We start from the raw sequence: 12,289 nt of genomic DNA, 5'->3' as shown, positions 1-12,289 counted from the left end.
CATCCTGGAATACCTTTGCCAGCGTGGTGTCATGGTTATGAGCGGCAGACTCTAATCTGGAGAGCTGGGTTTGATTCCCCACTCCTCCAGATGTGGTCAGCTGGGTGACCCTGGGCTAGCCACAGTTCTCATGGCTGTTCTCACAAAGCAGTTCTGTTAGAGCTTTCTCAGCCTCATCTACTTCACAGGGCATCTGTTGTGGGGAAATGAAGTGAAAGTAATCACTTTGAGACTCCTTTGGAGAGAAAAAAGGAGGGTACAAAAAAACAGTTCTTCCCCGCAAACCCCCAGGGCCTCTGGACCCCAGTATGAGAAATATTGATATAAGATACCTGTAAGCCACTTCACATGTAATTACTTCCATAACTTCTTCTGTTCATAGACTTGTTTCTTCTTGATTTCCAGGAAGCTGCCAAGCTCGGCAAAAAGGTGTTGGTGCTGGATTATGTTGTTCCTACTCCTATGGGAACTAGATGGGGTAAGTCAGTGGTTCACAACTTTTGTTACTTTGGACCAAAGCCATCCATATGATGGAGGACCCCCTGAAATTATGGCTCATATCCAGACTACAGAGATCAATTTCTCTGGAGAAAATGGATGCTTTGGAAGGTGGATTCTGTGGTATTGTGCCTCAAGGAGGATCCATCCCCAAATCTTCAGGACTATCCGAAACTGGCTCAGGCAACCAGACTCCCTGCACCCCCTTCCATTGGTCGGGGGGGGGGGCAACCCTACTGTATTATCCTTCTTCATGGTTGGCTTGAGAACTCAGAACAGGCAAGAGAGTATCAGATGTCCTAGATCAGGGTTTTATGGAACCCTGGGGGTTTTTGATGGTCCTTGAAGGGTTTCCCGAATGGATGGGAATTATTAAATTTGTTAAACATTTATCAGGTGATATGATAATAAGTGGCCATGTTGACCTGTCCCTCCCTCCCCCCCCCTCATTTTTTGGTTAATGCTGGAGGGGACGGGCAGGTGAGGGGCCCTGGTTGGGTGTGTCCACAGCTATGCTTCCCAACCATATTCTGCACAATCATGCCAGTTCTGGGGTTCTTCAAAGCCTGAAGAATATTTCAGGGGTTTCTCAACAGTAACAAAAACTTGAGAAGGTCTACTCTAGATTTGCCTCTGGGCTGCGTAGACAAGATAGCTGGAGGGAAATTATATTTGGATTCTGTGCAACAATGTTAGGGTCTATAAACCAGTCCAAGGAGTCAAGGGATGGGGAAAGGGAAGTTGCCTCCTCCCATAGCCCAGTATGGGAACCCAGCTAGGTAGCTAGGACAGGGCAGCAATAGATATACTCTCAGCCCACATCTGCAGAGTTGGATAAAGAGTTGTTCGGCTCAGTAGTTCCCCAGAGTGCCCTCCTCCCTCTTGTCTGTCAGCTGATGTGTGCTTAGTTAATACAAATAACCAACCACATTCTCCTCGTCATATTTTTACTTCCCTTACTCCTTCTGCTTATAATATTTCACATGACTCACCCTACCTATTAACTTACCACGGCTTCCTTTATCCATCTACATATCACAGAAATAAGATCTAGAATAATAGCTCCTTGGATAGGCCACAAGAAAGAGGCTTTGGAAGGTGGAAGGTGGATCCCAGCCTGTCGCCTGGGTACAGATTCTCCCATAACAATCTTTTTCTTACATTTTTATCCCACCCTCCTCCAAGGAGTTTAGGACAGTGTGTGTGGTTCCCCTCCCTGTCAATCAGTGTTTCTACTGATTGCACTTTTGACGTCTGCATTCATCCGCTTTGTGATCCCATTGGTAGAACTCAGGACACCTTAAATCGTATTATAGATTTTTGTTCTCTTCCTCTCTGAGGTCTTGGAGGAACTTGTGTCAATGTAGGTTGCATACCTAAGAAGTTGATGCACCAGACAGCTTTGCTTGGACAAGCCATATCGGATGCACCCAAGTTTGGGTGGAAGCTGGATCCCAAAGGTATGTGCGTGGAAATCACCTTTGTCTGCTGGCTGTGTCTGTTGTGCTGCTGTTCAGGGCTTTGTGCAGGGGGGGATAGAGGAACAGTCGGGAGGGCACAATACAAAGGGATACAACCAAGATTATATTGCAAAAGAAGCAGTGTACTCCCAAGAGCTATTGTTGTGGTGGGTTTTTTTTAAAATATTTGCTCAAGAGATAAGAGATTCTCGGTCTTCACAAGGTAGAGTATGTGGATGCCATTATCAACTGTATTTGTTCACGGCAGACGAATCACCACCACAGCACAGGTACTATCTGAGAAACTTTGAACCCTGCTTGAAATACAAAATGAGGGTTTCAAAAGATTACGGCACACCACCCGCAGTATGCCCTGAGCCACATTGACCCACATTATTGTTCTTGCACTATGTCAGCAAAACTCCACAAGCCTCGGAGAATGAAATGAATTTGAAATAGAAGGGGCATAGCAATGAGCAGAGCAATAGCCTGGTGTCTGTTATTATGTAGCATGCTAATAGAGCACCAAAGACGCACCGATGAAAAGCTGGGTTTTTCTTTTCTCAACAGTAAATCACAGCTGGGAGACCATGACGGAAGCGGTTCAGAATTACATTGGCTCTCTGAACTGGGGCTACCGGGTAGCCCTCCGGGATAATAAAGTGACGTATGAGAATGCTTACGGAGAATTTGTGGGGCCGCATAGGATTAAGGTACTGAGTTTCTGATTAGTTTATTGTGCCATTCTGTTTGTATCTCTTCTGTTTTACTTGAGCAGGGAAGGTCTGCTGTAAGTGAGAACGTTCTGCTAGATTTGGTAGCTAAGCCAGGAGATCCTAGTTTTATTGTTAGGCAATTCTTAGGTGGTTTGGGAGCCTCTGTATAACAGAAGGCACTTTTAAAGCAGCAAAAAGGCTTTTTTTCACATTTCCCAATATTGTACTGGAACGTCTGCTACTAAGGGACGACAGGATGAAGGAAGGATGGAGCCCTAAGGCTGGGTTGGAAGCATCAGTAGTTAGGTTAGGAGGAGTTCCATCTGTTGGGAGTCCTGTGCAAAATGTCTCCTGGTTGCCTTCCAGTAATCTGGGAGTCACCAGCATTGGAGCTTTGGGAGCCTTCCCTGAGTCTGCAGGGCAGCTTGTGTGGCTGCAAACAAACTCCTGCCCTTCCGCCAGCTGCCCCTACTCTCTCTCTCTGAGAGCCAGTTTGGTGTAGTGGTTAGGAGTGCGGACTTCTAATCTGGCATGCCAGGTTCGATTCTGTACTCCCCCCCCATGCAGCCAGCTGGGTGACCTTGGGCTCCCCACGGCACTGATAAAACTGTTCTGACTGAACAGTGATATCAGGGCTCTCTCATCCTCACCCACCCCACAGGGTGTCTATTGTGGGGAGAAGAATGGGAGGGCGATTGTAAGCCGCTTTGAGCCTCCTTCAGGTAGGGAAAAGCAGCATATAAGAACCAACTCTTCTTCTTCTCCTTCTTCTCCTCCTCCTCCTTCTCCTCCTTCTTCCTTCTCCTCCTCTCTGAAGTGGCATTGGCATGAGCCCACCTGACAGCCCACCCCTTAGTTTGCTGGTGATGGCAATTACGGCTCCTTGTAGCACCTTCAAGACCAGTAGGTTTACCTGAGACAGTTTCTCACTAGACTATGCTATTGGTACCCAAATCCTAGTACTGAGTCCCAACAAAAAACCTAGGTACTGCATCCTGGGCAACACTCTTACGGGTTCTAGGAGCACCGTCCTCACTATTGGCTGCTCACTGGTACTTCTCATTCCCCTGTGTGATATATGCCATCGTATGCTGAATGGGTCCTTCCACTGTCTACACTGGACCCCAAAGTCCATCTATGCATGAAGCTACACTGATACAAAGGGCAACATTGGAACGGGCAACCATCAAATCAGTGAGAAAAACATCTCAGTCTCCCAGGACACTTAACAGGGGACCTGAAACACGCCATATTTTTACAGCGAAGATTTCAAAGGAAAGCTCCAGCTTGAGACTGCTGGGCTCGAATGGATTAACAAATTCTGTTTGCACTGAATTGGGACTCTGTTTGATTACAGCTGTGAAATAGTGATAGCCTAGTTAGAAATATGGCATTGTTACAGGAAATACTGTTGAGAATTAATCGCCCCGTCCTTATCTTGTATCTTGCGGGCTCTGCACATCACAGACCGGCTGCTGTTCTTTACACTTCACGGCCTTTTAGCTCCACTGACAATATTTTCCCTTTGTGGCTGTGTGTGCCAGTGAAAGATTATACTTCACACATCTGATAAAGGAGGCTGTGATCTCATGTCACGGTAAATCTGTTCAAGGGGTCGCAAGGCTGTTGCTTTTGCTGTAACATCCCTGCCTGCCCTTCTGAAACTGGTTAGGGAGCGTGAACCTCCCAAAGCCTGGGGACTAGATGTGTAAGATGTGAGAAGCAGAATACCTTTATTGCCACAAAGTGTAAGACGTGGTAGGGGATCGATTGGAGCGATGGCTAAGTGGGCTGTTGTGGGAATATGAAGATAGATTTAGGTGTGCAGTCGTGTTGGTCTGAAGCAGCAGAACAAAGATTTGATTCCAGTGACACTCTTAAGACCAACAAAGTTTGATTCTAGGTATAAGCTTTTGTGTCTGTGCACAGCTCATCAGATACAGTGGAACAGAATATCCTCAGTCATTACATGCAACTAGAAAGAGGGCAGGTGGGGGTTCATTGCCAGGTAGGGTTGGCTAGATCGAAGATGCATGAGAGTGGTTGATGATAGTTGAGACTGGGTTTAGGCAGTAGTCAGGATCTGTGAATTGCTATAAATAAGTATACAAATATGGGAATATGCAGTGTGTTTAACAAACCACTGGGGAAAATAAATGGGAAGGGCCAAAGGCCTGTGTCTGTTTTTAAGGAAGTGTTGTTGCTGAGGTGCTGTCTGCGCGAAGGAAATTTTTAGTGCACGCGTGCACAGGTTAGGTCTTCATTATGGCAGCTAGCCCATTGCATTTCCATTCTGTAGCCAAATGCCTAATGGGGTGAGAGATAAGAACAGAGCGTGTTGTAAGGAGCACACATTCCCAGAAGCTAAGAGTAAAAAGCTGCTGTGCTCTGTCAACTTTATTTTGCAGGCAACAAATAACAAAGGAGTGGAGAAGTTTTACACGGCGGAGAAGTTTCTGATCGCCACAGGAGAAAGACCCCGTTATCCCGGCATCCCTGGAGACAAAGAATATTGCATCACCAGGTAAAATGCAGTGCTGAGCCGGGAACAGAGGTGTCTGGTAGCCTCCTAAGAAGACATTGCAGCAGTGAAGAAGCTCCTAGTTGCAATGTGAGAGGTGCATCCTAGAAAAAGGGCCTCTACTGAATTTTCAGCCTAGTGGCAAGTTTGGACATGCATGTATCATGCAGATTCATGTCTTCTGAGAATATAGGTGGTTGCCAACTCGTGTATGCCTCTAGATTTGTGTCTTGTCTGATGTGTGAAGCGTCCATATGATAATGAACTACACACCTCTGAAGGCATGTTTGTAAAGTAATACGGAACTCAAGGGACCAGATCTTATTCGTAGCCCACTGGAACTGCCTTATAAAAGCTGCCACAAGGACCCATAGCACTGGAGAGGGGGCTAACTTTGTCCCAATACCATTTTCCTGAGAGAACTCACTCTTCTGGAGCCACCATTTGCCCATAGGGGGAAAATAATCACAAGCATCTTATCTAGTTTGGCTCCAAGGCATTGCCAATGAAGAGTAACAAGTGGGCCTAAGCATCTCTTTCCCAGTTGAATGTTGCCATTCATGCAGCAGAATCACAGTCTCAGTGCTGGAGGCCGTTCAACCTCCATTCTGTAGGGAATGTTACCCTGTTTACTTCTGTTAGCTATGCGTATATCAGCATTCAGTTCTCAATTAGCCTACAGAACAGGAGTCCTAGGGGCTACTTGCTGCACTTACTCCCATGTGCCTTACTGTGGAGGGAGTTGCTTGTGTTCTCCTTATGAGTTTCATTCCCCCCCTTACTTTTAATTCACAACCCATTTGTGCCTATTTCCCAGATGTAATAATTTCCCTTGTATTTTGTTTCAGATACTAATTTATTAATATTTTCTCCCCCAGTGATGATCTCTTCTCCCTGTATTACTGCCCGGGAAAGACATTGGTGGTTGGAGCTTCCTATGTTGCCCTGGAATGTGCAGGGTTCCTTGCAGGCCTTGGCTTGGATGTGACTGTGATGGTGCGCTCCATTCTCCTAAGAGGCTTTGATCAGGATATGGCAAATAAAATAGGGGAGCACATGGAAGCACATGGGATCAAGTTTATTAAGAAATGTGTGCCCACCAAGGTAAGATCGGTTTTTATTCCAAAGAACATGTCATATTTTAAAAAATAGTCCTCATGCATATATTTTATGAAATTAAAATATTGAGGATTTAGAAGAAGAGAAGAAGAGTTGGTTCTTATATACCCGCTTTTCCCTACCCGAAGGAGGCTCAAAGCGGCTTACAGTCGCCTTCCCTTTCCTCTCCCCACAACAGACACCCTGTGAGGTGGGTGAGGCTGAGAGAGCGCTGATATCACTGCTCGGTCAGAACAGTTTTATCAGTGCCGTGGCGAGCCCAAGGTCACCCAGCTGGTTGCATGTGGGGGAGCGCAGATTCGAACCTGACATGCCAGATTAGAAGTCCGCACTCCTAACCACTACCCCAAACTGGCTCTTTAAGGGGTGTTAATTAATTTCACCTGTTCCCACAACTTGCATTTGCTTTGGGCATTAATAATTACAGTCTCTCTACTGCACTCAATGTACAAGACATGAGGAAGAGTGTTCCTAAGACAGAATATTGACTTGAATAGGGGGAAATTAATATGCTTTACTGTGCAGCCCTGAGGATGCTTTCTTGAGAGTAAGCCCCACTGAATAATATGGAGTTTAATTCTGTGTAGACCAATTCTGTGTTGCTCCCTTAATCTCAATTATATATACTTTGACTTCTTTTCAATAGGGGAAGGCACTAAATGGTTGCACCAAAGGTTTGTTTTGAGGAGTGACTCGAAGGAAAGAGGTCAGGAAGGGGCATCACTCAGGTGTTTTGGAAGGCATCTCCCAAGTATATGGGGACAGTAAGGGTGAATGGATGGAATCACTGGAGGGAGCAGACGACTACTGGATACCTAAGGAGGGAAGGATATGTCAAGGGTATGTTGTGATCTGAGAGCATAGAGAGAAGGGGGAGTGAGATGATGCACAGTTTTGCTGGATCAGAGATAACAGAGGAAGCTGGAGCAGGAATTTTAGGAGTGTTGCATGATTAGAGTGATGAAAGAGGTGAAGGAATTTTGACAGCAGAGTGCAGGACTGAGGTGAGAGGGATGAGATTAGAATCATAGAGTTGGAAGGGGCCAAACAGGCCATCTAGTCCCAACCCCCTGCTCAAAGCAGGATCAGCCCAAAGCATCCTAAAGCATCCCTAGATTCCCTTCTTGTCGCTCCCCACCCCTTTGGCTAAATTAGAATTCTCTCCACCTCCCTGAATTCAGAATATGCATAATTTCTCCAGGCTGTTCTTGAACAATCAGTGTGGTATTTAGGAAGCTCTTACTGAGAAAGGACTAGCAAATACAATTAGTGTCTGCATATGAAAGGAGCATTGCTTCTTAATGATTAGTACATAATTATTTTCCAATGGTAGGGAAATTGTTTTTCAGTTTCAGTGAGATATTAAACCAGTGGTTTATAGGTTTCCAGATATTTCAAAACTGAACTAGTAACCAGAACAAATCCTCTTTCTGTTCTGGGCTCACCAGGAGGTAGGAAAAAATCCATTGTGTCTGGCCAACTGGGTGCCCTCTCTTAATAATGAATATGACATTTATCGAGAGAGAGAACAGTTTTAAATTCACAGAGAATTTTATGCTTGGATTTATACATAAATTATAGCTACAACTGGGTTGAGAAGAAGGTGAAATACTTCCACTTTACTCAGGATGCATTAAACAGCTTATAGGTTCAGCCGCTTTAGTATCCTTGATCCTACAAGATGCCATGGGCACCTGGAATGAGAGTAATGTTCTGGGACCTTGAAAAAGAAATAGAACTGAACCACATACTGGCTGAGACAGGTGCTTGTTCTGAGCAAAGGAATGGGGAAAATTACATTTACCCAACTCCTCCCTCCCAGAAAGCTGTTGAGCACAGGAACCCCCATCAAATAAAGATTTGACACATTAAGGTTAAGAACCTTTCTCAAGAGGAAGCAAAAGAGCTTGCAGGTTGAGGGACGAACCACAATTCTTGTTTGACTTGTTCCACCAGGGGGATTTACAGGAGATGAGTTCCCCATGGCAGCTCTGCTTTCATGCACATGGGGTCCTGACCTGGATAAGGACCGTAGTGCATGGAAAGAATGAGGTCCTGCCTTCCTTACACTCCCAGTCCAAAATATTTGCCCCTCTGGCTTCTTCTCTTGTACCGATGGGCGATCTGTGTAGTTGCCAAATGGGGCCTCCAGGGCTGTTTCCCAATCCAAATTGGGGCCTTTGACAGTTGAAGTCCTCCAAGGAAAACAGCTGCTGGTATCTGACTAGAAGTCCCTGTGAGAAGCGCATGGGAAACACAATGTAGTTTGGCCCATTTATTAAAAATCTTTAAAACTATCTTCACGTTTTAAAAGCTTGGGCATTTTCAGCCTCTCCCCCCCCCCCCCCCCGCATTGGACTTCCTCAGCATAAATGGAAGCCGGGAGTAGCTGCCGCACTTTATTGTATTTGTTTACCACATAATTAAATGATCAATTTCTTTATGCGCTGATGAAAAAATTGGCTTTATGTACTTGAAAAGAGTAAGACACTGCATGACCCAATGTTGGCTGCGGCAAAGGAGGAGCTCTTAAAGCATTCCTCCCTCCCCCCTCCCCTAGTAGTCTGGATTGTACAGGATAATACTGAAGTTGTGGTATAATTTTCAGGGATTGTCTGAGTGCAGGGAAGCATTTGTCTTTTTCTTGTTTGTTTTCTTCTGTTCTGCCGTCTTGTTTCGTCCCATGCCTGGCCAGTTCATACATTTGAAGAGGGTTGGGGTTTAATTTTAATATCAAAGCCCTGAGATGATCTGGGCCTTTTCCTGAGCTATCTTCCTTTGGTCTGTTGTCTCAAGCACTTCTTGCAGCCTGGCTTCATTAGCATGCTGAGACAGGGAAGGGTGGAGAATTCAGCCTCGCGGACTTACAAAGCAGAATGAACACTTGAAATGCATCTCCTTTGAAACACTCTGGGTTTTTTTTTTTGTTCTTAAACACTAGTTTCTGTTTATGGCAAAATAGCTCTAGTAGAAAAGAATGATCCATTCATCAAAGTGCAGTGTGACAGTCACTACTAAAAAAAACTGGGACCAGTTTCAAGTGGCTTCTGTTTATAAAATCTGAGGCTTTAAACACACCTTCGGTGGGCAGTGGTAAACTCACAATAGAAGAAATCTGTTCCTGCACTAAAAAAGAATTTTATTGTATTGTAGGTAGAACAGATCAAGGAAGGAACTCCTGGGATACTGAAAGTCACAGCTCGTCATACTGAGAACTCTCAAATCATTAAAGGAGAATACAACACGGTAAGCAATTTACACAGGTCCGGTTGTTGTCACTGAACAGTGTGGGCACAGGGCCTGGAGATACAATCTATTTCCTGACATTTCTATATTAGACACTGGGCCAGTTTGTACAGCTGTCTTCCCTGCATGTAAGTGACTATGACTGCTTTATAGTTACAGTTGCACAGGAAAACATGGCCACCGCTTGCACACATTGTTGGCTGTTGCACTGTTCTCATGAACAACAAGGCTGACACATCCACACAAGAAATCCCAGTTGCGGGATGTTTGCTGTAGCGCAGCGGTACACCCAAAGCAAACAAAACCAATAGGCAAAAAAATTGTATCTTCTTGAGATCTATTAAATGCAATCTTAAATAATTTTGCAACCAGAACAAGGTCCCAGGTATTCAGTCCCGCTTTCTATTACGTATTTCTTCAGTGGTTGCAATTGTAGTCTTAATATAACATCACCAGTATTAATTTCTACAGGTACAGGATATCACATTGGCAATAGCTCTTCAGTAAAGGGGTCACTTCTTCAATTGTGGCCCTGAAGAAGTAATAGAAAGCGGGATTGAATACATGGGACCCCGTTCTGGTTGCAAAATTATTGAGGACTACATTTAATAAATATCAAGAAGATACAATTTTTTGCTTATTGGTTTTGTTTGCTTTGGGTGTATGTCTACAAGAAACCAACATTGTTTCTTTATGTGGATAGCACAGCAGTAGCCTGACATCCAACCCAGTGTGGGTTCATCCATGACCTGGGCTGGACCTGAAGATAGTTTCCCTTATTCTTGCCATTTTAGCCACCACATGGTGTGCAAGTGCAGTTGTGGAAACAGCTGCCCTCTGTCACCGCCAGGGGTACACTGCCATGTCTCCAAAGACCCCTTCACAGCAGCTCCTTGAAAAATCGGGACTGAGTGAACCAGCCGTTCATTAGTACTGCGGACTTTGAATCCCAAATCTTCAGGTCATTCCCTTAATGTAATAATGACTTCCTATGTTTTCAGGAAATAACACAAATGTGGACATTTTGCAGGTGTTGCTGGCCATCGGGCGGGATTCATGCACAAGAAAAATTGGCTTGGAGAGAATCGGAGTGAGGATCAATGAGAAGTAAGGCAAAATCTCTTGGCTGTCTCAGCTGCACCAGCGTGATTTGCTTTTGCCACCGTGCATAGACTTAGAGTTTTTACTATCCCAGTGAGACATAATTTTCCTTTCCAGCCAATTTCTGTTACAGTAACCGCTTAAGGAACATTACTGAACATGCCCAAAGGGCAAACTTCGTAATAATAAAAAACTGTTAATGTTTCATGGGCTAGCAATCAACGGTCTGGAATTATCTCTCTCGTGGGATAATGAGAAATACTCTGCATAGTGGTTGCCATTGTGAAATGGGTATCTTTGTGCTCTGTTCTGTCTTGAGAGTTGATAGAGCTCCTATGGTTATGCCAGATATTGCAAAAAAATGGGAGAATTTGACAGGTGAAGTTTCCCTCCACTGTCATAGCTCTGCAACAATGTGGGGAGTCTGGACCTTGCAAACTTTTCCTTTCCATCCAGCTATTCAAGTGACAGGGACCTTGTCCTACTGATCACAATACGTCCCTAAGAGGGCTCTTGTGTGTTCTTCACCACTTGCAGCACTGGAGACTGGTGGCTCGGCAGCCAAAGTTTTTCAGATGCTTGAATCCATATGGAAAATGCCACCTCCTTGGGGTTCACAAGCATTCCTCACCCCCAATTTTCCTAGGGTAGCCACCAACTCCCATCAGTACCAGCAGCACAGAGCTCTTGCTTGTCCCGAGGCTTTGAGAAATGGTTTTCGTCAGTCTTTCTTGGCAGCCACCCATGCAATTATTGATTTTATTTATATGCCACCTTTCCTCTGGGAGCTCCAAGTGGCATTCATAGGCTTGTTGAGAGCCTGGTCCAGCTCCAGATAGGTTTAGCTTTAGTAAGGTTGCTGCATCTGGATATCCATAAGTCTCTTTCCTTCTGATTGCATGTCCCCCTTAGGACCCTGCTTCTTAGGAAGAACAGGGCATGTGCACGCAAACATGGAACACCCTCTCTCCAGTTTTTTGGGGGGTTTTTTGTGTGGGGGGGTTGTTTTTGAGGGAGCTGAAATCACAGAGGAAATGGGACCATGTCTGAAACTTCAATTTGGGCTATTCTGTTTTCAGTTTTGAGTCTTGGAGTAAGTAAAGGGAAGTGCATCTGAGCATATGAAAAGCGCACTCTGTTACTGAAGAGCTATAGCTTTTTAATACAACCCCCCACTCACTTAAAACGGAGGATTGGGGCTTGTGTATGGAGCACTTTCCAGATCCTCACACTTCCTCTTACGTATTCCAAGATTCAGCCTTTGTATGGAAATCAGACCGGCTTTGCAGGGGCCCTTGACAGCAAGAAGGAATAATTATAACAAGGGAACTGACCTTTCGAATCATGCACAACCTTCTTAGATGCTCTTTCTCCCCCCTTGACTCCAAATTGTAGAACAGGAAAAATCCCTGTGAATGATGAAGAGCAGACGAACGTGCCTTATGTCTACGCCATCGGAGATGTGTTGGAAGATAAGCTGGAACTGACACCAGTGGCAATTCAGGCGGGTAGGCTGTTGGTACAGAGGCTTTATGGCAAATCAGCTGTAAAGGTAAGTGAGATGCATGGCTATTTATTTATTTATTTATCACCAAACGTTAGCATTGTCATGACTTGTAAATATTTTG

The 12,289-nt window shown here is 44.9% G+C and overlaps 1 protein-coding gene across 2 annotated transcripts in view; it reads left to right on the top strand.

Annotated features, from left to right (window-relative positions):
• TXNRD1 (thioredoxin reductase 1) overlaps nt 1-12,289 on the top strand; it is a 58,448-nt gene that overhangs the window by 38,211 nt on the left and 7,948 nt on the right. For both annotated transcript variants that reach the window (XM_077339729.1, XM_077339730.1), the window contains exons 7-14: nt 406-478; nt 1,839-1,958; nt 2,529-2,671; nt 5,083-5,198; nt 6,074-6,299; nt 9,468-9,560; nt 10,591-10,667; nt 12,057-12,213. In XM_077339729.1, coding sequence (XP_077195844.1) covers nt 406-478; nt 1,839-1,958; nt 2,529-2,671; nt 5,083-5,198; nt 6,074-6,299; nt 9,468-9,560; nt 10,591-10,667; nt 12,057-12,213 — 1,005 coding nt within the window. The remainder of the gene's footprint in view (nt 1-405; nt 479-1,838; nt 1,959-2,528; nt 2,672-5,082; nt 5,199-6,073; nt 6,300-9,467; nt 9,561-10,590; nt 10,668-12,056; nt 12,214-12,289) is intronic.

The sequence above is a fragment of the Paroedura picta genome, chromosome 5, assembly GCF_049243985.1.
Source record: "Paroedura picta isolate Pp20150507F chromosome 5, Ppicta_v3.0, whole genome shotgun sequence".
NCBI lineage: Eukaryota > Metazoa > Chordata > Lepidosauria > Squamata > Gekkonidae > Paroedura > Paroedura picta.
Note: the sequence above shows the minus strand (reverse complement) of the source record. Positions and strands in the feature narration are given on the sequence as shown.